We start from the raw sequence: 26600 nt of genomic DNA on the forward strand, positions 1-26600 counted from the left end.
CTTTCGGTTCAGCAGCAATGAGCTGTGTAAAAATACATTTCCTCAGGAGGTAGATGGGTCAGACCCCCCCCCCCTTCTGTGTGCATGTGTTTTTTCCAGCTTTGGGGTGGGGAGGGATAAATCCTTTCCTTGCAAGGGAGGCGGGGCCTCCAAATCCACTCGGGGTTCACCGGATCCATTCCAGCCTGAGCAGACTAGTGACCCACCGGCTGGGGTTTACCTCTGCCTCTGAGAGGTCAAAGGATCTCCTTCGGCTTTCCCACAGAGGGAGGTTTTGCTTCCTGAGACATTGAATTATGGCCAGAGAGAGTTCCTTTCCTGTCTGCTCCCCTTTACCGGAGATATTTACTCCTCTCTCTCACTCTTGCTTTCTCACCTCCCGGCTCTCCGCCTCTGTTTCCCCAAGACTCCCTCGCTGGAGCGCCTTGGGCGAAGGCAGCCAGCCAACGAAAGCTCCTTGCCATTTCCTTCCTCCCAGGCCAGCAATTTGGGACATGGGGCACCATGACCCGGGAGAGGCTGGTGCCAGGAAATTGGCGGCTCTCTCAAAGATGGGCAGCATTTCGTGCCGCTTCAGTGGCAGCAAGAGAAAAATTGCAAATTTTATGAATTAAGGAATAGAGTGGTGGTGTGCTGTGGGTTAAACCACGGAGCCTAGGACTTGCCAATCAGAAGGTCAGCAGCTCGAATCCCTGCAACGGGGTGAGCTCCCGTTGCTCGGTCCCTGCTCCTGCCAACCTAGCAGTTCGAAAGCACGTCAAAGTGCAAGTAGATAAATAGGTACTGCTCTGGCGGGAAGGTAAACAGCGTTTCCGTGCGCTGCTCTGGTTCGCCAGAAGCAGCTTAGTCATGCTGGCCACATGACCCGGAAGCTGTATGTCGGCTCCCTCAGCCAATAAAGCGAGATGAGCGCTGCAACCCCAGAGTCGGCGACGAATGGACCTAACGGACAGAGGTGCCTTTACCTTACCTGCATGCATCTGCACATACACCACTGCAAGATGAAAAACGGTCAAGTCCAATTGCAACCCTTCTCTAATCCCTGATTTGCAAATCCTCATTCCCAAAAAGAGGAGGAGGAGTTTGGATTTGATATCCCGCTTTATCACTACCCGAAGGAGTCTCAAAGCGGCTAACATTCTCCTTTCCCTTCCTCCCCCACAACAAACACTCTGTGAGGTGAGTGGGGCTGAGACACTTCAAAGAAGTATGACTAGCCCAAGGTCACCCAGCAGCTGCATGTGGAGGAGCGGAGACGCGAACCCGGTTCCCCAGATTACGAGTCTATCGCTCTTAACCACTACACCACACTGGCACACTGTTATTTCATCATGTGGCTACATAGCAACTTCGCTCGTTTTTCTCTCTCTTTTGGGGGGAAATGTCACACTTTGCATGTGTTCACAGGGCCCAAGGGCAGTGAGTGTTGCTGCCATTCCCTTCTGGTTGTGCTTCTGCACTTTTAGCAGGGTGCTTTAAAAAAAAAAAATCTTAACCAAGGGCAAATTGCTTTATGATCATAATTTTTAATGCTTCCTGTCATCACTTAAAAAATATTCATATGAAGTTGCACCATATAGTTAACAGGAAATTAAAAGTTAAACAGTTTGGTCTGACACATTATTCTAGTTCACGTTTGCTTGAGTGGTGCAGAAATATTAGCCTGCTCTGGATATGCTAAGGATCCTTGAGGCATTTCAGCAAGTTTTTTTGTGCTGTGTGTTGATGTCTTCCAGAACCTGCTGCCAGCGTCGCAGTTTACCCAAGTGCTTCTGAATTAGTGCTTCCTTCCTCTGCAATTCATTTCTCAGTTCTGAAACATCCTCTTTAATTATCAGCTCTGGTTTCTGTGCGCATAACTGCAGCCTCTATTTTTTTGTAAGAAAAAGCATTCCGTTTCCCGTGCAACATCTAAATATTTTTGGATACACAGGTCAATGCTACTTCTAATTTCTTCCTGGTCTGGACCAGACTCTGGTCTCTGAACATCCAGGTCAGGCCAGCAGCCATGTCCTAGCAGGTAGCATTTAAAGTTCTTTTCCCCTGCGGTGGAAATGAAATGATTAGAAGAACTCTTGACTTGCTGGAAGGTGAGATGAAGGATTAGGGCCCAGGCTTCATCAAACTTGGCCCTCCAGATGTTTTTGAGACTACAATTCCCATCACCCCTGACCACTGGTCCTGCTAGCTAGGGATGATGGGAGTTGTAGGCCAAAAACATCTGGAGGGCTGAGTCTGAGGAAGCCTGGATTAGGCGCAAACTTGTTTTACTTTCAGCTAAAGTTTCCTGCATTGCAGAGGGTTGGACTAGATAACTCTCAGGACCCTTTTGAAAGCTACAATTCCATGATTCTAAAATCCAAGTGGTCATTTTTGTGAGAGGAGGAAACAGTGTGGAGTGAACCAGCAACAGAGGATGTGCTTAACCCATCTTCACCCCCTATTATTCTATGGCAAACCTCTCTGCCCCACCCCAGAGTTTTTCTTTCCAGGGGGTTTGCAGGGCATATTTATGGAGTGAGCATGTGTCTTGAATCCAATATCGGGGAGAGGAATAGTGGGGGGCAGGAAGGGTGCATGTGAAAAATGTTGGGCAGGAAAAGGGTTCAGCACTGGTATCCTGCCACTTCACCATTAAACCTCCCATAGATGGGGTTGTGTGTAATGTTTAAGGATGGGGGACCAATTCAATTTAGTTTGCATTTAAAGGTGAAACCAACGCACACTTCTTGAAGCAACAGGCGCACTACACTGAAATGCAGTCCCCCTTCAAAATCTGCACTTCAACCAAATGTTGCGGTGAAGTTCTCCAATTGAGCAATGTGTCAAAAAAAAATTATGCACCTCTTAGGGCAGTGTTTCTCAAACTCTGGTCTCCAGCTGTTGTTGGACTACAACTCCCATCATAATTTTGCTAACTAGGGATGATGGGAGTTGTAGTCCAACAGCTGAAGACCAGAGTTTGAGAAACACTGTCTTAGGGAAAGTGCCCATGAATCCAGGTACAGTCATACCTCATGTTATGTTTGCTTCATGCTACGTTCTTTCAGGTTACGTCCCATGGCAACCCGGAAGTACCGGAAAGGGTTATTTCCAGGTTTCACCGCTCGCGCATGTGCAAAAGTGGTGAATCACAACCCGCGCGTGCGCAGATGCACCACTGTGGGTTGCGCTCTTTTCATGTTGTGAACGGGCCTCCGGAACAGATCCTGTTCGCAACCAGAGGTACCACTGTATTGGTGAAAATTTATTTCATTGCTTCATTCCAACTCCAAGGTTCAATGATGCCTAGCCCCTTTCTCCTCCCGTTGCCCCCAGGGGGAAATAGTGCCATGTTTATTGCTGAACTACACAGCTAAGGTTGCCACCATTGTTCTGGCAAAAGACAGGACAGGGTGAGGCAGGGCAGTTGGGGGGCGATTTTTATTTATTTATGGGTCATCTGGTGCTGAAGTGACTTCAAATCAATCCATTACAATCTCTTGCAGTCTAACAGGATGGCCCCTCTGGAATTTGTCACACACAGGCTGAAAACATACACATTCATGACATGGGTGTAGCCAGGATTTTGGGGGGGAGAGTGAGTTGTAGAGCTTCTTTTTAGGTCACCCCCAAGCGTGGTTGAGCTTCTTTTGGGACGTAGCCCCCAAAATTTGTTCAGTTTCTTTTGGGAACATCACAAGTAAAAATCCAAAAAAAAAAAAAAAAAAGAGGACATGGCAGAGGGCAGGCATTGGGGGGGGGTGTCTTCTGCTGAGGAGGCAGAATCTCAGTTATTTGAGTATTTTCAATGCTTTTTCAATCCTTTTTGAGGATTTGGAAGCTATGCTCACGACTCATGAATTTGTAAACCCGTCTGTGCTTTGCAGACCTCTTATACACCCTTTCACACTCATGCATTTGGAGAGAATCCCTAAACTGGCAGAGAGAGAACGAGAGACTTCAAAAACAAACTAAATAAATTAAAAAGTTTAAAAAATTGTCCAGTAGCACCTCAGAGACCAACTAAGTTTGTTCTGGGTATAAGCTTTCGTGTGCATGCACACTTCTTCAGAAGAAGACGAGGAAGACACCTGTGAGTGAATTTGCTTTATGTGTGTAGATCAGTGCACGCTGACCAACGCACAGTCTTCGCAGTAGGGCTCTGTTCCGATGAAGTAGTAACGACAAACTGGTAGATTCCTATCTGCTGCAGCCTTCCTCTGTCTTCACAGCCGTTGTAATGTGCCCTTGTTATCATCCGCCTGTTCTGCCGTTGAGGACTTCTTGGATCATTCTTCGTCTGACTCCTTCCCTTTGACCTTACCGCTTTGGGTGACCCTGCTGGGAGTACAAGATTCCCAATGGCTTTGCTCACAAGAGTCATAGGAACATGTAAGCCCACTCACCACGACAAGGTGATGATCCAGCGAGTGGGCAAATCTTAAAAAATGTAGTATAAACACCGACAACTGGGAAACACTGGCCTACGAGCGCTCCAGCTGGAGAACAGCCTTTACCAAAGGTGTCATGGGGTTTGAAGACACTCGAACTCAGGACGCAAGGTGCTAAGAGGAAGGCATGCTTGGCAAATCCACACCGTGATCAACTCCTGCCTGGAAACCTATGTCCCCACTGTGGAAGGACGTGTGGATCCAGAATTGGCCTCCACAGTCACTTACGGACTCAGTGTTAAAACTGTGTTTATGGAAGACAATCTTACTCAGCTAGGAGGGATCTCCAAAGAAAGAAAAGAACACTTCTTCAGATACAGTCATACCTCGGGTTGAATATGCTTCATGTTGAGCGCGTTTGAGTTGCGCTCCACAGCAACGGAGCGCGTTACTTCCAGGTTTCACCGCTCGCACATGCGCAGATGCTCAAACTGACATCACGTGCATGCACAGAAGCGACGAAACGCGATGCGTCCGTGTGCAGATGTGGCGTCGCTAGTTACATTTGCTTCTGGATGTGAACGGGGCTCCGGAATGGATCCCGTTCGTATCCAGAGGTACCACTGTAAACAGATACAGCACAAACTGTTAGCAATACAGGACGTAGCATTTTACATTGAAATACAGGACACATATGTGTTTTTGTATGCAGTGTTTGGGAGGAAATAAGACGGTAAATAACAAACTAAATATTGATGTATGTAATTTTTATTTCTTAATTATATTTAGTGGTAGTATGGCTGTATTGTTTTTTGTAACATAAAATCATTCAATAAAAATTATTTCTAAAAAAGAAGAAATACAGGACACTCCTGTATTATAACAGGACGGGTGGCAACCTTCTGCGCAAACACTGGCGGTGGATGCGACGCAGCGACACATCCTCTTTGCCCGGCCAGACGGCTCCAGAAACCGGATCAGACCCGTCTTCCCATTGGCCAGGCCGGCGAGGGATGCTCCGCTCCCCGCGCCGCGATTGGCCGGCGCGCATTCCACCGTGGCCGCTCGCCTCCGCCCTGCGCCTTTTATAGCTATATCTAGACGGCGCCTTGGCCGGCCCGGCAGAGCGCGGCTCCGGGACGCGCGGCGAGGCGTCGGCGAGAGTTTCCCCGCGTCGGACGCGCCTCCGCGGGGCTCGGGCCGTTGCAGAGAAGCGGCGGCTCTCCTTTCCTCCCACCCCCGACGGCGCGGCCATGGCGTTCGCGCTGCTGCGCCCGGTGGCGGCGCGCGTCCTGTACCCGGAGCTGCGCCTGCTGTCGGAGGAGGACGACGCGTCGGAGGACGACGAGGAAGCGCGCAGCGGAGGCAGCAGCGACGCGTCGGAGCGCTCCTTCGGCTGCTGTCCAGCCGCCGCCCGGCCGTCCGGCGGGCCGGTGGTGGTGGTGAAGCAGCGGCAGGCGGCCAACGCGCGCGAGCGGGACCGGACGCAGAGCGTGAACACCGCCTTCACGGCGCTGCGCACCCTCATCCCCACCGAGCCGGTGGACAGGAAGCTCTCCAAGATCGAGACGCTGCGCCTGGCGTCCAGCTACATCGCGCACCTGGCCAACGTGCTGCTCCTGGGCGACGGCGCCGACGACGGGCAGCCCTGCTTCCGCGCCCTGTGCGGGGCCAAGGGAGACGTGATGGAGCCGGGCAAGCAGCCGCGCAGCATCTGCACCTTCTGCCTCAGCAACCAGAGGAAGGGGGTGAGTCCTGCTGCCCGAGGGGGCTGCGGCTGGGGGAGTCCAGGATAGCTTAGAAGCGCTCAGCGCTCGGGTCCCTAATCCTTCACCTGGAAGCAGGGGCATAGCCAATATTTGTGTGGGAGGGGGGAGAAACTTGTTGGAGGGGCAGACGCGATGGGTCAGTTAAGTACAGTGGTACCTCGGGTTACAGACGCTTCAGGTTACAGAGCTTCAGGTTACAGACTCCACTAACCCAGAAATAGTACCTTGGGTTAAGAACTTTGCTTCAGGATGAGAACAGAAATCGTGCGGCGGCGCAGCAGCAGCGGGAGGCCCCATTAGCTAAAGTGGTAAAGGTAAAGGTAAAGGGACCCCTGACAATTAGGTCCAGGAGTGGCCGACTCTGGGGTTGCGGCGCTCATCTCGCTTTTTTGGCCGAGGGAGCCGGCGTACAGCTTCCGGGTCATGTGGCCAGCATGACTAAGCCGCTTCTGGCGAACCAGAGCAGCGCACGGAAACACCGTTTACTTTCCCGCCGGAGCGGTACCTATTTATCTACTTGCACTTTGACGTGCTTTCGAACTGCTAGGTGGGCAGGAGCAGGGACCGAGCAGCGGGAGCTCACCCCGTCGCGCGGCTTTGAACCACCAACCTTCTGATTGGCAAGTCCTAGGCTCTGTGGTTTAGCCCACAGCGCCCTCAGGTTAAGAACAGTTTCAGGTTAAGAACGGACCTCTGGAACAAATTAAGTTCTTAACCCCGAAGTACCACTGTATTTCTATTGCCCCCCTCCTTGCTACACCCATTCCTGGAAGCAACTACTCAGCAGCACTCTGTGCATGCTCAGAGGCACGCTTTGTTTGGCAATCGTGGCCCCTGTTGCAAGGCAGGGGCCTGGCATTCAGAAGCAACTCTCCAGGGTGGGGAGGTTTATAAAAGCCCTCATTTCCCAGGGAGCTAGCAGATTGTTCCCTTACACACAGGTCAGTTTTGCTTCTCCTGTGAAAACCCTAGGTGGGAGGTAGGAAATCGCCTCCTCCTATCAGCTGAGGGGATTCCAATCAGGCCAGCAGAGTTGGTTCTTCATTTTATGTGTTTGTATATCCCTGTGCTTTTTATAGGCTGCGACAAACAGTGCTTGACTCCAAACCCTCTGTTCAGGGCCAGAGCTAAGACTTGAATCAAATGTGATAATAATAATAATAATAATAATAATAATAATAATAAACAACTTTTATTTATATCTCACCCTTCCCGGCCAAAGTCGGGCTCAGGGTGGCTAACATCAAATATATAACATTGGTATAAAATCAAACAATAATTAAATTACTTCCTAGAAACAGGTCAGAATCAAATTAAAGTCTAATTAGATGGCTTCCCGCAGGGTTAGGGTTGGGAACATCAGTGCTCATCAGGAGAGGGTGTCTCTGGACATGCGCAGAATGCTTTTCTCTTACTGTTTAAACAGGGATGTACACCTGCACTCACCAGGTTGGGGGGAAAACGCTGGAATTCCTGGCTTCTCCAAAGGCTTCAGTGCGGAAACTTCCAATACTAGAAGTTTATCCCCCTTTGTGCAGATGGGTAGACTGAGGTTGGGAGATGGTGGCTAGCCCTTAGTTCATTGATGAATGAGTCTAGGTCCTGATCTAACACCAGCCCTCTAGAATTCTTTTTATTGATTGCATTTATACCCCAACTTTTGCTCCTCCTCAAGTGTGGCATACATCTCCCCTCTCTTCATTTAATCTCCACATCAACCCTGTGAAGTAGGTTAGACTGAGGGGCCATCACTGGCCCAAGGTCACCCAGTGAAGCTCCATGGCAGAGGTTGTAATCGGACACGCTAACCACAAACCTCTAGGATAGCAAGGCACAGCATTAGTGTTTGCATATACTGCCTGTTTTCCATCTATTTCCTGCATCTCCCCACTGCAAAATAGTGAATGAGGGGCTGTAGTCAGACATGGCTTCCATCTCTACTGGACTGGCCCTCCTGGACCCGATCCACTCTTCTGACAGCAGGGAGATGAGGCTTTGGCCTTCATAACTTGCTGGTGGGCCACTTGCATAAAACAGGATCCTGGAGTTGAATGATCTTCAGTTTTTGTCTTTCTAGGTAGTTAGTGTAGCCAACGCATCCTCAGAATATTTGAGCCTCAGCAGGGGGCCGGTCCACTGTCCCTCAGACCTTGCGGGGGGCCAGACTATATTTTGGAAAAAAAATATTGAACAAATTCCTAGGCCCCACAAATAACCCAGAGATGCAATTTAAATAAAAGCACCCATTCTACTCATGTAAAAACACCAGGCAGGCCCCACAAATAACCCAGAGATGCATTTTAAATAAAAGGACACATTTTACTCATGTAAAAACATGCTGATTCCTGGACCGTCCTTGGGACGGATTTAGAAGGCGATTGGGCTGGATCCAGCCCTCAGGCCTTAGTTTGCATACCCATGGCTTTCAGCGGTTCTCAACCTGTGGGTCCCCAGATGTTGTTGGACTACAACTCCCATCATCCCTGAGCTCTGGCCTTGCTAGCTAGGAGTGATGGGAGTTGTAGTTCAACAACATCTGGGGACCCACAGGTTGAGAAAGGCTGGCTTATATGGTGGTTAGGGTGTGCCAAGTATTTATTGAGCACTCATCCTGTTCTGTGTGGCAGGGGGAGTGTCTCTACATCTTCCCATTCAGGCACTCCACACTTTTCGATCCACTTTCCAAGTGCTTGTTTCAAAAGTGGTTTTGTTGTGCCAGGACAACATAACCATTAAATCCATTTTATTTTCGCACACCTGAAATTCTGGTGTACGAAACAGACGGTCTGGAGGCATCGCCAGTCCGAGCTGCATTTCCTTGTAGGAGGAGTTGGTTAGATCAGGCATGGTTCCCTGTTTTTTTCCTGAAAACCCGATTTTCAAATTACACTGAATATATATGTTTCAATGGAGATACGGGAACAAAACACCAAGAAGACGCACAACGGTAGACAAAAATCCGTTTCAGCTGCTCAGTCTTTTCCAGTTCACTTTGTTTTCTCAGTTGTCAATGGAGAAAGTGATAACATTCAGTTCCTGGTTCCAAATAATGTTTTTTTGTGTTTGCTTTAGGGATCCTTGTTGTTGTTCTTTGTCCTGATTTAGTATAATAAGACTGCTTCCGATATTCCTTTATAAGGTTGCTTGCAAGCTGGGGTTAGTTTGGGTTTATATATATATAGAGAGAGAGAGAGAGCAAACTGTAGCTCAGCACTGCCATGGCTTGGGCTGTTGCATCAGCCACAGAGTCTACTGCTTGTGGAATGGCAACCAGGAGGTCTTTGGGCAGACAGAGGTAGAAGGAAGAATAACAAACCATGGTTGGCTTGTGTGTGTCTGATGCAGAACATGCAATAGTCTGTGGCAAATACAAACCATGGGCTATTGTAATGTCTGAACCAGCCTATATATATTCAGTAATGGCTGGGAGGGGGGGGCTAGCATACCATCACTATTGGGTGTTGGTGACCTTTAGCGTTATGGAGGGCCAAAGGTTCTCCACCCCTGATCTAGGGACTCCCCATTGATTCTGGTGGGTTTGGTATCCTATTATGAAAACTGGGGCTTGCCCCTTGATCTCCAGCGTGACAACGACATGGGGAGGAAAGGGTCATTCTGTTCTTGCAGAGTTGCCTAAAAATTCTTTAGGCCAGGCCTGTTTAATGTCTGCAGGTCAGTTTTATATTGATGCTCTTTTGCACCAGCAAACATTTCACGCTTGCATCTCCCGAGGGGACTGAAGGATTTGCACCAACGTGTGAGCCTCAGAGCATCTTTTATGAACAAGCCTTTGCTGTCTTTCCTCTTCTGAAACCTTGTAGGCTAGGATTACCACATGTCCCTGGTTCCTGGGGACAGTCCCCGGATTTGCAAATCTGTCCCCGGACAAATTCGGTCCCCAGAATGTCCCCAGATTTGCATATCTGTCCCCGGGAAACGTGGCAGCAGCAACCTCAGCAGCCCGGAGCCAGCCTGGTAGCGCAGTTGGCTCTGGCTGGCTTCAGGAGCTGCTTGCTGCCATGGCGCCTGCCACTTTTCCTCACCGGAAGTCCCCATATGATGTGTTACCCGTTCAGGCATAGGCATGATGCTCTGCCTAAGACCGAGCTAATATTATTAATAATAAATAATAATAATTTATTTATTACTTATACCTTGTCCATCTGGCTGGGTCTCCCCAGCCACACTGGGCGGCTCCCAACAGAATATTAAAAACACAATAAAACATCAAACATTAAAAACTTCCCTAAAGAGGGCTGCCTTCAAATGTCTTCTAAAAGTGAGACAGTTTATTTTCTTGACATTTGATGGGAGGGGTGTTCCAGAGGGTGGGCGCCACCACCGAGAAGGCCCTCTGCCTGGTTCCCTGTAACCTCACTTCCCCCAGTGCGGGAACCACCAGAAGACCTCGGAACTGGACCTCGGTGTCCAGGCCGAATGATGGGGGTGGAGACACTCCTTCAGGTATACTGGGCTGAGGCCATTTGCGGCTTTAAAGGTCAGCACCAACACTTTGAATTGTGCTCAGAAACGTACTGGGAGCCAATGTAAGTCTTTCAAGCCCGGTGTTATGTGGTCTCGGTGGCTGCTCCCAGTCACCAGTCTAGCTGCCACATTCTGGATTAGTTGTGGTTTCCGGGTCTCCTTCAAAGGGAGCCCCACGTAGAGCACATTGCAGTAGTCCAAGCGGGAGATAACCAGACTCTGGTGAGACAGTGCGCAGGCAGGGAGGGTCTCAGCAGACTAGACAATTCCATGCTAACTGGACCTTCTGTGGCAGAACGGGGCTGTGCAACTGGCTCTTCACCAGAAAGTTGGTGGTCTGAGCCCACCCAGGAACAGCTGTGGGCAGAATTCCTGCATTGCAAGGGATTGGAATAGATGAGGGGTCCTCATTCTGTGATTCTATTTTGATCTGCATCTGCAGCATCCTGTGTTCCTTATCGGGGTTCCTAGATGCTAACAGCACCACTAACAGCATGTGAGCTTCACAGGGAGACTGATTGTGTCTCTGTGTAGTCTAGCTTCAGTAATCAGGACGCATGTATCATCTCCCCATCTTTGGGTCTTTGCAGCACTTTAACGGGCTGTCAAGGGAATTCAATTTTGTTTGGAGCAGTGGCTTTTAACACGACATTTTCACAACGTGACATTCAGCTGAATTTTACAGCCAAAGTGTAGAATCCAGCAGCAGGAATAAAATCATATTGAACATTCCTGCGCTGTAGGGGGTTGGACAAGATCAGGCATAGGCAAACTCGGCCCTCCAGGTGTTTTGGGACTACAACTCCCATCATCCATAGCTAACAGGACCAGTGGTCAGGGATGATGGGAGTTGTAGTCCCAAAAACACCTGGAGGGCCGAGTTTGCTTTTGCCTGGACTAGATGATTCCTCGTAGTCACTTCCAATGCTACAATTCTGTGATTAGCAGCTCCATTCAGTAGCTTCTAATTATTGGAAGAGCACATGGATTTTATGTATAATACCCAGTCTAGCATCTCTGGTTGCAGAGAAAGACATCTGGTGGTCAGCAAACAGACAACTGTATTGATTTTCGAAGAGCAATGCTCTGCTCCAAATATTAAGCAGTCTTCACCAATCCAGTGCCCTCCAGATGTTCTGCAACTGCAACTCTTCCCCAGCCACCATGGCCAATGATCAAAGATAATGGGATCTGTAGTGTAAAGCAACTTCACAGGTTGTTGGAAGGAGAAAGGGGAATGTTGGCAGGATCACAGCGGTGTGTGGGTTTTGTCCTTCAAGCCACGGTAGTTTCAACTTCCAAAAATGGAGAAGACGACGAGGGGAGCCCAGGATATGCTTGTGTTTTGTTTTGAAAAAATGGCTCGATCAAAAAATTTTCTTTCTAAGTGCTGGGAAGGAGTGCGACCTTTTTGATTTCCGAAGTGACTGGAGGAGAGCCTTAATCCAGGGCTCAGCCTGGGAGCTGGCTGTCATTCCAGACTCGCTCCGGCTTCCGGCTATTCCCCAGCTGGTGATGACATCATGACCTTCGCCATGGCAACCTTCTGTGAGGCCATAAGCAAGACTCCTGGCGGGGAGAGGCAGGAAGGGCGACGCTCCAGGTCCCATGCCCCCTTCTGCCAAAACGGCCGTTGCTCTTAGTCCCTTAAGGTCTGGGCGCATCTTCTCCCGCACGTCACATGCTGGAACATGCTGGCTATGCGCTTTCTCCAACCAGAGATGGCAACCCCGCTGCCCCACTGCACGTTGCTGAAAGGGGGGGAGATGGTAGATCAACTTTCATGAGTTGTGCGTGCGGAAGGTTCTGGGTTCAATCCCTGCTATCTCCAGGGAATGACCCCTGCCTGGAATCCTGAAGGGTCTCTGCCAGTTGCTGCGGGCAGCAGTGAGCTTGGTGGAGCCAAGAGGCCAGACTCACAGTGCAAGGCAGATTCCCAGGTTCCATGTGGTGTGCCTGCTTCCCCTGCAAAAGCCTCTCCTCTCCCAAGTTTGAAAAGCAAAGGCGTTCGTTCTTTCAGTTTCTGTATTTAAGGTTGGGAAAATAAGTAGCCTGAAAAATTCATTTCTCTACATTTCTGCTCCACTTTGCAAGTCCTTGTCATTGGATTTTAAAGCCCTTTTGAAAAATTGTCAGCATCAATTGGATGCATGAGGACCATCTGATCCAAGTCCCTGCAATGCAGGAATCTTTTGCCCAACATGGGGCTTGAACCCATGAACTCTGCAGTTAAGCCCTTTGTGGCTTAAGGCCCTCATATCTATGGGACCGCCTCTCCTGGTCTGCCCCTCAGAGGACCTTAAGGTCCATGAACAACCATAGTTTAGAGGTCCCTAAGGAAGTCAGACTATCCTCCACCAGGGCCAGGGCCTTCTCAGTGATGGCTCCCACCTGGTGGAATGCTCTGTCCCATGAGACCAGGGCCCTTCAGGATTTAACCTCCTTCCGTCAGGCCTGTAAGACAGAGCTATTCCGCCTGGCCTTTAATTTGAATTCAGCCTGATCTTTTATTTCCCTTCCCTTCCCTCCCCCTCCCCTTTTATGAAGATTACCCGCTCTGAGACCCCACAGCTAATTCTCCCCTGGCCTCCTCGCTGGCCCAAGTAGGACCAATTCAGCCAGCTAGTCCTGGGGATTACCTAATGTTTATTTCCCCTAAATTGATTTTTGAATTTTATTGTTATTCATGTTTTTATACTGTATTTTATGCTGCTTTTATAATTATAATTTTATAATTTGTTGTTAGCTGCCGTGAGCCCAGTTTTTGAACAGGGAAGGGCGGGGTATAAATTTATTATTATTATTACTGATGCTGGACTAGATGGGCCATTGACGTGATCTAGCAGCCTCTTGCATTCTTCTGCTTACTGGGAGGCACAAGGGGAAGGTGGGGCAGCAGCAAGGTTGGTGCTCTGCAAGCACACAGGTGGAGCCAACTTCCCTCCAGCAAATCTGCACTGGGCAAACTTCACCCTAGCTTCACCCCTACCCCTTACCCTCCTGGCGATCAGCAGTGACAAAACTGACCAGAGGTCAGGTGACTGGTGACCAACGCTGCTGTTGGGCTGATCCGGAATCCTTGGTTGTTCCTATGTGTGTGTGTGAAGGCATTATTCAGAATAGCGCCTTGCACAACCCACTAAGAAAGATAATAGCACAATAAAATTCAGAACAGAAGCAACTGCACACTTACTCACAATGATATTAAAGTTGGAGGTCTAAATGATTATCAGACTTTGGAAAACCTGATAGTACTGGGTCAAGACCATCATTTCCTGTTAAATTAAACTTAAATTCAACAGAATTGATGAACTTGACCCAGTGGTACCAGGTTTCCCAAAGTCTAATAGTCATTAACAACTACACCTCTTGCCCCCTTATCTTTTGGTGACCCCATAAGTAATCCACACCCCACCCAGAAGGCAGTACCACCCACTTTGAGAGCAGATGCCCTAGAGAATTCTGTGAGATGGGTGTTGTTAGAGGGTGGCCCAGGTGACTTTGCTTACAGTGCTGGTGAGACCCCAGCTACTTGCTGTCTTAATTTGCCCAGAGATATCTCCACACTTTGGGGATGCAGGTGGCACTGTGGGTTAAACCACAGAGCCTAGGACTTGCCAATCAGAAGGTTGGCGGTTCAAATTCCCACGATGGGATGAGTTCCCGTTGCTCGGTCCCAGCTCCTGCCAACCTAGCAGTTCGAAAGCACATCAAAGTGCAAGTAGATAAATAGGTATCTCTCCGGTGGGAAGGTAAACGAAATATCTGTGCGCTGCTCTGGTTCGCCAGAAGCGGCTTAGTCCTGCTGGCCACATGACCCGGAAACTGTACGCCGGCTCCCTCAGCCAATAAAGCGAGATGAGCGCCACAACCCCAGAGTCGGCCACGACTGGACCTCATGGTCAGGGTTCCCTTTACCTTTACCTATCTCTACACTTTAAGTAACGCACATACCCTGAGCCTTTTCAATACCTAGTAATGACCCTGTTCTGAGACCAGTGGCAGGATTCTGGCTCTCAAACGTCAGCAGCACCCTGCGTGGCACTAAAATTTGGCAACCCACACCTCTTGCGCTCTGCTCTGCAGCATTGCAGTGGCACCCGCTGCGGCCAAACCGGGTGCGCCACCCTAAAGCCGCCTCTGCCTAGGGATTCAGATCGCATGAGCACTGGCTGCTGGGCTGAGATGTTCCCTTGAAATGAATCAAATGGTGCATTGCAGGAGAAGGTTGAGCCTAGAGAACAAGGTGCCTTCCAAGCCAGCTAGGCTGCCGTGAATGACTTTGGGGTGCCAAGTGGCAAAAGGCTTAAACTAGCCTGGCAAAGCTTCACCCACCAAGACCGAACTCTCTGCTCCCCAGTTGGTGTAAAAGGTAAAGGTAAAGGGACCCCTGACCATCAGGTCCAGTCGTGGCCGACTCTGGGGTTGCAGCGCTCATCTCGCTTTATTGGCCGAGGGAGCCGGCGTACAGCTTCCAGGTCATGTGGCCGGCATGACTAAGCCGCTTCTGGTGAACCAGAGCAGCGCACGGAAATGCCCTTTTCCTTCCCGCTGGAGTGGTACCTATTTATCTACTTGCACTTTGATGTGCTTTCGAACTGCTGGGTTGGCAGGAGCAGGAACCGAGCAGTGGGAGCTCACCCCGTCGCGGTCGAACCGCCGACCTCCTGATCAGCAAGTCCTAGGCTCTGTGGTTTAACCCACAGTGCCACCCACGTCCCTCCCCAGTTGGTGAGTAGAGAGTTAATCCTGATCTCTGCAGGATTGCAAAGTGACAGGAACTGGGGGCAGGTGGATATGGTTTGGGAGGTGGGAATGGTCTCACCAGCTAATGGTCCCCAACCCCTACCACAGATAATTATCTTTGCATGCATTGGTTTGAAATTAGCTTTTTTCTTTTCTTGCAGCTGCTGTTCATAAACGAAAGGAAATGTTGCTAGGGATGGTGGGGAGGGAGGGTCACAGTACCGATCTGGATTGTCCCAAAACGTGACCCCTATTCAGAGTTCATTAGTTAAAAACCTCTTTTGCAGTGCAACATGCAGCTTAGGGCTATGCCTGCAGGATGGTGAGCCTTAGTCCGGAGGGGTAGGTGTAGCCCCCCAGGCATCTCTGTCTTGCCCCCAGGACTCTCTCCAGGTCACACCACCCTCTGAGCTGCCCCCTTTACCATCCCCGTTTTGCCCCATCCTCAAGTGCTTTTCGCTTGCCTAAAAAGATGCTACGTCTTGCTTGCCTGGAAAGAGGATAAGTGAGTGTTGTGTGAACGTGACACCGCTTCTGTACAAAAGGCATTGATTGCCCTGCCCTCTTTGGCCCCTGGAACGTTACACAGACGGGAAGGTGGCCCTCCATCTAGATTATCCTCCACCAGGGCCGGGGCCTTCTCAGTGATGGCTCCGACCTGGTGGAATGCTCTGTCCCATGAGACCAGGGCCCTGCAGGATTTAACCTCCTTCCGCAGGGCCTGTAAGACAGATCTATTCCGCCTGGCCTTTAATTTGAATTCAGCCTGATCTTTTATTCCCCTTCCTTCCCTCCCCCTCCCCTTTTTATGAAGATTACCAGCTCTGGGATCCCACAGCTAATTCTCCCCTGGTCTCCTCACTGGCCCAAATAGGACTAATTTAGCCAACTAGCCCTGGTGATCATCTAATGTTTATTGGATGGATTTTCCCTCTAAATTGATTTTATTGTTATTTATGCTTTATACCGTATTTTATGCTGTTTTTTTGTAGCATCAATTAAGTGTTTTAAATTTGTTGTTAGCCGCTCTGAGCCCGGTTTCCTGAACCGGGAAGGGCGGGGTATAGATAAAAATTTATTATTATTATTATTGTCTGAAAAGAGTCCCCCACCCTGGCGTAGTGACTAAGAAGCTGAGGTTCAAATGGGGGAGCCTGCTGCAATTTCAGGCTTGCGAGTCCACATGGTGAGTGGGTGACTTCAGGCCCCTTCCATCATCCATCAAATGACATTGGCCTACCTTGGGAGGTTGTTGTGACTGTTGCAAGACAATGCAGGTGAATTGCTTTACTTGCTGTGTTTCTGCTTCCTCTCCAGGGAGCTCAGTGTGGCATGCATGGTTCTTCCCCCCTCCCCATTTAATCTGCACAAGAACCCTGTGAGGTAGGTTAGGCTGAAGGGCAGTGAATGACCCCACCCCAGTCACTACCTATTGAGCTTCATGGCCGAGTGGGGGTGCAAACCCTGGTCATAGCTGTCAACTTACAGATTTGAAAATAAGGGACCAGCAGCCTCGAAAATAAGGAATCAGCAGCCAAAATAAGGGATCAACAATTACTTTGATAAAATACGTATTTTGTTGCGTGCAAATGGCTTTAGATACCTATTAGTTCCATAAATTACCATATAGCATATATTCAACACAAAAAACACAGCAACAATTTGTTCTTGACAAAGCACAGCTGGACATAGAAAGGGCCCCATTACCTTCAGGAGCTTATTTAAGGGACATCATCAATAAGGGACAGCAGCGGGACATGGCGCTGGGATAAGGGACTGTCCCGCCAAATAAGGGACGCTTGACAGCTATGACCCTGGTCTTCCACAGCTCCTAGTCTACCACTCTAACTGAAACTGTTAGAAACTGAAATATAGAAGCTAATCACCAAATAGCACCTTAGATTACAGCTGCCACAACGGAATGTTTCCTGTTTTTCCCATTTTTCCCTGATGAGATTTATTGCTATTATTATTCATTTAATTTCTATACAGCTTTGAATTTTAAAGGAAAAAAATATTCAGTGCTGTTTACCTTAAAACGTAACACAAAACAATCGAGAAACAACTAATTGTTTCCACCAGTGTGGTGTAGTGGTTGAGAGCGGTAGTCTCGTAATCTGGTGAACCGGGTTCGCGTCTCCGCTCCTCCACATGCAGCTGCTGGGTGACCTTGGGCCAGTCACAGTTCTCTGAAGTCTCTCAGCCCCACTCACCTCACAGAGTGTTGTGGGGGAGAAAGGGAAAGGAGAAAGTTAGCCACTTTGAGACTCCTTCGGGTAGTGATAAAGCGGGATATCAAATCCAAACTCTTCTAATTCAAGCTTCAAGGAAAATATTTCAGATCCTTCTCTAAATGACAATTGGCTTTACCGATATTTATTTATATGGAACTCCTATTTGGGGACTTCCCTGGCTTTTTCCTGGCCCATGTAGGACCAGTCTGGATAGTTAGCCTTGGTGAAGACTTGACGTTTTCATCCCCCAAAAAGTTTTTGATTTGAGTTTCCACTGAAATGAGGCTGTATTTTAATGTTTTAATGTTGTATTTTAAACTTGTTTTTAAGTTGTATTTCAATCAATTGTTTTTATATTGGGTGTTAGCCACCCTGAGCCCGGTCTTGGCTGGGGAGGGTGGGGTATAAATAAAAATTATTATTATTATTATTATTATTATTATTAGCCTACTTCATTTATGTAGCTGCCACAGAGCAGAAGGACTCTAGGAAGGCAGTGTGGTGTAGTGGTTAGAGTGTCAGACTTGGACCTGGGAGATCAGGGTCTTCGCCTACCTCACAGGGTTGTTGTAGGGATTAACTAAAGAGGGAGGTGAACCATGTACTCTTTGGAGGAAAAGGTATAAATGCAATAAATAAGCTTTTCTGCTGACCTGCTTAAGAAAGCTAGAGGGGCCAGCCAGATGTCAGTCATCAGTCTGACGTCCAGAGATCTCCATGTGGTCACGATTGGGCCCGTGCTAGTCGCAAAACGCGCCCGGTGCCTGGGGAATTTCTTTTTTTATATATAAATTTTTATTAGTTTTTTTAACATATCATTTTCAACAGTAATTAAACATATTTTTACATCTTATTCAATTTTTTTGACTTCCACCAGTCCTGTCTGAAAATTTTCCAGTCTAATCTCTTAGTATGCATTTCTTCTTTCCCCTATTACATTTCAAACTCATAACCAATATCTCTATCTTTTCCTACTTTGTAACGCTTCGTATATTTCTCCTTACAAAACTTCTTGTAGTCCTACTAGCGCAATTTGGTGCCTGGGGAATTCCTAGCACTGACTCCAACCACGGCACCCCACAGCCTTGGGCTGGTCCGGCACTTCTTTCAACGCTTTCTCTGCCTTCCTTCCAGGGCATCCGCCGGGATCTGGGCGGGGGCAACTGCCTGAAGGCAAGAGGCATGAGCCACCTGAAGGTGCTGCGGAGATGAGACGAAGCAGAGACAACCGCCTGTCTGAGAAGCCAAGGTGGGCTTGACGCCTGGGGCGGCTTGAGGTGGATGTTCCTGACTGGGGCAAGAGGGTAGGGTGACTGGAACCAGGGTGGGCTCGGTGCTGGCGGGTGACAATCTCCAAGACGACGGGGAAGCTGGCCCTGCGGACTCAGGGGAGACGGGAGAGGGTGGGAACGAACACCCCCCCCCGAACCGAGCTGCTGCGCAACGAGGGATTGTGGTTTGCCAAGGAGAGACGGACAAGCCATTCCTTGGACTTCCGCCCAGATCCAGGAGGAGTCACTCCGCCACCGGTGCTTTTCCAGTAGGGGAGAGGGCACGAGAACTTAGTGGATCGGGGGGTGGGGTGGCAGGGGCTCCTGAGACCTCTAGCCTACTTTCGAATGGACAACATTGAAACAGAGCTTTATCCAAGATGATTGCTGGTCCGTATGATCGCTGTTGGTAGTTGTTGTTATTTCCTCATTCAGCGGGGCTCGAAAATAAAGTTATTTTTCACATCCTCGGGTGACTCTCTGTTTGCTGCTGCGTCCCGGAGTCTTCCTTTATTCTCAGAGGCTCATCCCACTAAGGAGGGCTTGGCTTGGCCCCCATCCCACTTACTAATAAAAATGAAATGGTTCTCAATAAAATAAAGCAAAGCTAAAGAGCAGAATGAACTGAAGCTGCAGCAAGCTGGAAGCAGCGTAAGGTTGGGCGTTATCAGGGAACAGATTTCCGTAATGTTTCTAGCTGAGAACAATTCCAAAAGGGTGTGTGTGTGAAATCGTAGAACTACAGGGCTACAGGACTATGGTGGTCATCTAGTCCAACTCCCTGCAATGCAGGAATCTTTTGCCCAGCGTGGGGCTCGAACCCACGACCCAGAGATTGAGAGTCTAATGCTCTACAGACCGAGACTCTGAAGCTCCACGTGATTCGAGCCTCAGGCTTACGAACTGAGCTATTTGATCCACATCTTCAACATTTATCCAAGCCTAACTTGCATATTAAAGGGACGCGGGTGGTGCTGTGGTCTAAACCACAGAGCCTAGGGCTTGCTGATCAGAAGGTCAGTGGTTCGAATCCCTGCGGCAGGGTGAGTTCCCGTTGTTCAGTCCCTGCTCCTGCCAACCTAGCAGTTCAAAAGCACCTCAAAGTGCAAGTAGATAAATAGGTACCGCTCCGGCGGGAAGGTAAACGGCGTTTCCATGCGCTGCTCTGGTTCGCCAGAAGCGGCTTAGTCATGCTGGCCACATGACTCGGAAGCTGTACGCCGGCTTCCTCGGCCAGTAAAGCGAGATGAGCACCGCAACCCCAGAGTCGGTCACGACTGGACCTAATGGTCAGGGGTCCCTTTACCTTTACCTTTTAATTTGCATATTAACTTCACATTATAAGGTGTTAAATACCATTGATATAGGGCTTTAAAGTAGTCCTTTAAAGGTAAAGGGACCCCTGACCATTAGGTCCAGTCGCAAACAACTCTGGGGTTGCGGCGCTCATCTTGCTTTAAAGGCTGAGGGAGCCGGCGTTTGTCCACAGTTTTTCCGGGTCATGTGGTCAGCATGACTAAGCCGCTTCTGGCACAACACCATGGCAGAAACCAGAGCACACGGAAACGCCGTTTACCTTCCCGCCAGAGTGGTACCTATTTATCTACTTGCACTTTGATGTGCTTTCAAACTGCTAGGTTGGCAGGAGCTGGGACCGAACAATGGGAGCTCACTCCGTCACGGGGATTTGAACTGCCGACCATCGGCAAGCCCAAGCCACACAGTGGTTTAACCCACAGCGCCACCCGCGTCCCATAGCAGTCCTTTAGGTCTGATGAAATTCTATTACGGTGGAAGTCATCCTGATTTTTTAAATAAAAACTCACAGCAGTGACCCTTTGCAGCAAATGATCCTTATGTTGACAGGTCGCACCGAGAGCTCAGCCAAATTTGCACACCGTGTCCCCTGGATTAGGGTACAATAGCTTGCAGTGGGGGACACCACTGGAAACTCGCAACATGGGAAGGAACATGTCTGATTTATCTGGTCTGGGAAAGGTGAAGGGTGTTGAGGGTGACTCTATGGCCTTGGATGACTCAGAGGCTGTCCAGCCCAGCTGTGGAGACAGGAAGCTTGGGATTCATTTCCTAATAGGCCTGCACGATTCCCTTTTATAGACCGGAGCCTTCATTGGCCAGTTTAAAGACCTTCCCTTCCCAGCCTCTTAAATAGGTCTTTGTCACAAGGGTCAAGAAAGCTGCTTGGAGGTGCTCAGCAGAGCCAGTTTCGGAGGGTCAGGGACTGGCAGGAACCCCAGGTGTGGCCAAAGGGAGCGGGCGCTGCCCCACCAGCACTGCTGCGCCCACAAAAGTCAGAGAAAGCACATGAGAAGACAGGCTGCTCTAGGTTCTTGCTGTGCTCAGGGACCCCCGAGCTACAGTTGCTGGTCAGGATGGGGTTAATCAGCTGATGGATTTGCTTTGCTGTGAATCATGATGAGGTTTTGCTCAAGTTAAAGTTCCTTTTTTTCTTGCATGGACTCTCTCGGGCTTCTTTTAGGGCTGCCAGCCAATTAAAGGATGTTCAGCTTATTTTTACAGATGGGTAGCCGTGTTGGTCTGCCATAGTCGAAATAAAAAAATTCCTTCCTGTAGCACCTTAAAGACCAACTAAGTTAGTTCTTGGTATAAGCTTTCGTGTGCATGTATCTGAAGAAGTGTGCATGCACACGAAAGCTTATACCAAGAACTAACTTAGTTGGTCTTTAAGGTGCTACAGGAAGGAATTTTTTTATTTCAGCTTATTTTTGTTTGTTTGCTTGCTTGTTAAAATTTGTATGCTGCCCTTCATCTGTTGACCTCGAGGCAGTTCACAACATGCAAATGCAAGATAAAAAACACAAAATACATGACAAACCAATAATCCTCCCTCCCACAACACATTTTAAAGGGTATTGAATGTTAATCAGCCCAAGAAAGGCCTGATTGAAGAGAAACATTTTTATTTTTTTTTGCATTTCAAAGCTGTATAATAAAGGTGCCAGCAGAACCTCCCTGGGGAGAGTATTCCACAAACAGGGAGCCACTGCAGAAAAGGCCCTGTTCTTGTGTTGCCACCCTCCAGACCTTTGATCCTCCAATGAAGGAGACTCTACCCCCTTTCTGATCAACTAAAGGAGGGGCAGCCAACATGGTGCTGTCCAGCCAACATGCCCAATTGTCCGGGACGATGGGAAATGCAGAAGAACGTCTAGAGGACATTGTGTTGGCTACCCCTGACCTAAAGTGTCTTGGCCGCCTTCAGTGGCAATCTCACCTGCATTGCATCACACAGGAACATAGGAAAGTGACTATCTGTTTTCCTAGTCATACCTCGGGTTACAGACGCTTCAGGTTGCGTTTTTTTGGGTTACAGACCGCCAAAACCCAGAAGTACCGGAACGGGTTACAGTGGTACCTCGGTTAACATACGATTCAGGTTACAGACTCCGCCAACCCAGAAATAGTACCTCGGGTTAAGAACTTTGCTTCAGGATGAGAACACAAATCGTGCGGCGGCAGCAGCGGGAGGCCCCATTAGCTAAAGTGGTGCTTCAGGTTAAGAACAGACCTCTGGAACGAATTAAGTACTTAACCTGAGGTACCACTGTACTTGAGTTTTGGCAGTCGCACATGCTCAGAAGAGCTAAATTGCGCCTTGCACATGCGCAAAGCGCCAAATCGCAACCCGCACATGCACAGACGTGCTGCTGTGGGTTGCAAACATGCAACCCGCACGGATCACGTTTGCAACCCGAGCGTCCACTGTATTATCTCCTGCAGGGACAGAGGAGCTGGGACTGTGCAGATGGACTGCAGCCCATCTCTTCCTTGACCCATTGGCCAGGATGGTTAGCAGGGGCTGATGAGAGCTCTACAGCGAGAGGATCACAGCTCTCCCAGCTAGCCTGCTCTGGCTGGCAGCTTGTCTCCAAGGTCTCAGGGTCTCCCTTTCCCATCCTCACTCAGCAACAATGGAGCATCCTTCCGCCTGGAAGCTGGGGGGGGGGCACTGTCTCCTGCCCTTCCCACCAGCAGTGTGTTTGTTCCCCGATAGCATCTTCTCCACTTTTGGTCAATATGTTGTCCCGAGGAACGAAAAAGCTGCCAAAGCAAATCTGTCCCGGAAGAAGGAGGGTGTGAATCTGAGCGTGGTCCAAAAGAAACAATTGCTGGTCAAGCTGGATCTCTGATTTTTTCCCTACAGCTCTGAAGGTCTACTCAAAACGAACATAAGGACAATAAGAAGAGCTTTACTGGATCAGGCCAATCGCCCATCTACTCCAGCATCTTTTTCTCACGGTGACCAACCAGATCCCTCTGCTGGGAAACTAATAATAATAATAATTCATTTATATGCCACCCATCGGACTGGGTTCCCCCAGCCACTCTGGGCGGCTTCCGACAAATTAAAGTTAGACATCAAACTTTAAAAACTTCCCTAAACAGGGCTGCCTTCAGATGTCTTCTAAAAGTCAGATAGTTGTTTATTTCCTTGACATCTAATGGGAGGGCATTCCACAGGGAGGGTGTCACTACCGAGAAGGCCCTCTGCCTGTTTCCCTGCAACCCCACTTCTTGCAGGGAGGGAACCTCCAGAAGGCCCTCGGAGCTGGACCTCAGTGTCTGAGCTGAATGATGGGGGTGGAGATGCTCCTTCAGGTATCCTGGACTGAGGCAGTTTAGGGCTTTAAAGGTCAGCACTTTGAATTGTGCTGGAAACCTACTGGGAGCCATGTCGATCCTTGAGACTGACCCAGAAACTCCAGCACGTGCAGAATGCCGCGGCGTGACTCCTTACGGGGTCCTCGCTGCGAGATCACATTCACCCAGTGCTATACCAGCTGCACAGGCTCCCGGTGGAGTACAGGATCAGGTTTAAGGTGCTGGTTTTAACCTTTAAGGCCCTATATGGCCTAAGACCCTCGTAACTATGGGACCGTCTCTCCTGGTATGTCCCGCGGAGGACCTTAAGGTCCACAAATGACAACACTTTGGAGGTCCCAAGCCACAAGGTGGTTAGATTGGTCTCAACTAGGGCCAGGGCCTTTTCAGTACTGGCCCCGACTTGGTGGAACACTCTGTCATTAGAGACTAGGGCCCTGCGGGACTTGACATCTTTCCGCAGGGCCTGCAAGACAGAACTGTTCCACCAGGCCTTTGGACGAGGCATAGTCTGACTCCCTCCTTTGGTAATCCTCACAGAACTCTAGCCCAATGGTTGCCATTAATTTGATTCTGAATTGATTTTAGAATGAATTGATTTTAGAATGTATTTCATTTAATAGATTGTGATTTTATGTAAATTGTGTTACTTTTACTGTTATTAGCTGCTCTGAGCCTGGCTTCGGCTGGGGAGGGCGGGATATAAATTATTATTATTATTATTATTATTATTATTATTATTATTATTATTATTAGGTCCTGGCAGCTGGCAAGCAGGACAAGGGCCCTCCACTCCTTCAGTTTCCAGTAACTGAAATTCAGAAGCATTTCTGCCTCCAACTACAGAAGCCCAGCATAGTCGTTGTGGCTAGCAGCCCTCTCTTTTAATTTATCTGATCATCTTGTAAAGCTGTCTAGGTCAGTGGCTGTGAGTTCCGTAGTTTAACTATGTGTTGCATGAAGCGAAACAGATTTTTAAAGTTCCCAGTACTTTTGCATTCAGCCTTTGGGAGAAGTTCCTGTTTCCAGGCTGAAGTCAGTAGCAGCCAACCCCTTCGGAAAAAAAAAAAAGCATCTTATATTCCCATTGCCTCTGTTCTCCCAAAGAAAAACAAGCCTGCTTTTAAAAGGGCTGGGGATATTTATTTACGGAACGCAGCGGCCATTCCCAGTCTCCCCAGTAAAGCCCAGTGGCCGGAATGCGGTGTTTTTTTAAGACTCTCACGGCTGTTTATTGGGGTCTGGGATGGATTAGACACAGTGAGAACAACTGCTCCCCACCCACCCTGGCCCCACCTGGGACTTTCGCTCACAGCTGCACAGAGCAATCAAGGACCATAAATCAAAACCCAGAGGGGGAGTTGTGGGGGGAGGCAGGGAACTGGAAGGGAACCTTCAAGACCAAGGGTGCTGGGCTCCAGAGCGTGGGGCTGGGGGGGGGGGAGGGAATTCCTTCTGGTTCTCTGTGGGGAACAACAGGGATGGCGTTGCTCGTTCTTCTCCCACACAGCTTGTGAGTCAGCGTGGTTTGGGGTGGGCTGGACGCAAGGAGCAAAAGGAGGTTTTGTGGAGCACGCAGGGAGGCAGCTGTGCGCCGATTCCAGAATATAAAGGATGCAATGCTCTGGACATTTCTGGATTTTATTTCTCATAACCCTGGAGCTCGGGATCACCCTAAGAAAACAGCCTTGGGTTAAATTCAGCCCAGAGAAAATAAAAAAGGCACGTGGGACAGAATCGCACCTGGGCAAAAGCAACCTTCTTTTTCTTCTCTGATGCCTTCAAAGGCTCGGGATTTCCTCCTGGAATCACTGTCTGCCTCTTGAAATTACACACACACCTAAGCTCTTCCCTGCAAATGGAAAACTAGAGCAGCAGGCAGAAGACTGGCCTGAGCAGGTTGTGTACAATGGGTTAGCTTTCTTCTTGCAGGGAGTTTGCACTAGGAACGCAGGGGATTTTCACTCATTTCAATTTTGGGGCCAAAAAAGGAGGGCCTTGGGTGTAATTTCCTGGACCTTTGAAGATAATCTTAATATATCTAATCTAAATCGATCAACCTTTCAGACAATTACTTGTCTCCCAAAACAGCTCAATGAAAAAATGTTTTCTGTTTTCATTTTAAATCACGGTGAGGCAGGCTGAAGGTAGTTTGAGATCTATCTGGGCAATTTGCATCAAGGGTTTCTGACTTTCAGCAATATACACAGGCATTCTCCGTTTCAGCGTGAATTTAAACAATTGTCATTAGCAAGGAGAAGTGCCCATCTCTAGGCTACAGGATTGGCCGTTTAAGAGACCCTGGTTCTCCAAAGATGGTGGAATTCGGAGAGGCAGACCGGAGACAGAGGCTCAAAAGGGCTCCGTTCACTTCCAGTCCTTGGAGGGACAAATTGCTCACTTTGCCTTTTGGTGCAAGTTGCTTTTCAGGAGCAAAACACGCCATGCAGTAATTCCAGTGTAGCACAAAACCCATCAATCACAGGAGTTTCTGTGTTCTCTGTGAAATCTGCTATGAAATCACGGATGTGTTCAAAAGAAAGTTTTAAAAAAATGTGTTACAGTGGTACCTCGGGTTACATACGCTTCAGGTTACAGACTCCGTTAACCCAGAAATAGCACCTCGGGTTAAGAACTTTGCTTCAGGATGAGAACAGAAATCTTGCAGTGGTGGCACGGCGGCAGCAGGAAGCCCCATTAGCTAAAGTGCTGCTTCAGGTTAAGAACAGTTTCAGGTTAAGAATGGACCTCCGGAACGAATTAAGTACTTAACCCGAGGTACCACTGTACATGGAAAAAATATACGAGAGAGAGACATTGCACATACCTTTGTAAATCAAGAAAATCTTTAATAAAAATACATTAAAAAAGGAAGAGTCTACTACTTTCTCTCCCTCTGCCTATTTATTCATCGCATTTATATTTCACCTTTTTCTCCAGGGAGTTTGCCCCCTCCTCAATTAATCCCCACAACAACTAGCAACTCTACCAAAAGGAATTGTTGCGAATCACAGAATCTTAGAAGGGACCCAGGGGTCATCTAGTCCAACCCCCTGCGATGCAGGAATCTCAGCTAAA

General features: G+C 48.8%; 1 protein-coding gene across 1 annotated transcript; it reads left to right on the forward strand.

The window, feature by feature from the left end:
- The first annotated feature begins 5511 nt into the window (after window positions 1-5511).
- On the forward strand, window positions 5512-19343 carry TCF15 (transcription factor 15). Its single transcript, XM_081011655.1, has 2 exons — window positions 5512-6121; window positions 18742-19343. Exons 1-2 carry the CDS (start codon window positions 5627-5629, stop codon window positions 18817-18819), a joined length of 573 nt encoding a protein of 190 aa, XP_080867781.1. The 5' UTR covers window positions 5512-5626; the 3' UTR covers window positions 18820-19343.
- The last annotated feature ends 7257 nt before the right edge of the window (window positions 19344-26600 follow it).

The sequence above is a fragment of the Podarcis pityusensis genome (genome assembly GCF_964106645.2).
Source record: "Podarcis pityusensis genome assembly, chromosome: 6".
NCBI classification, from domain to species: domain Eukaryota; kingdom Metazoa; phylum Chordata; class Lepidosauria; order Squamata; family Lacertidae; genus Podarcis; species Podarcis pityusensis.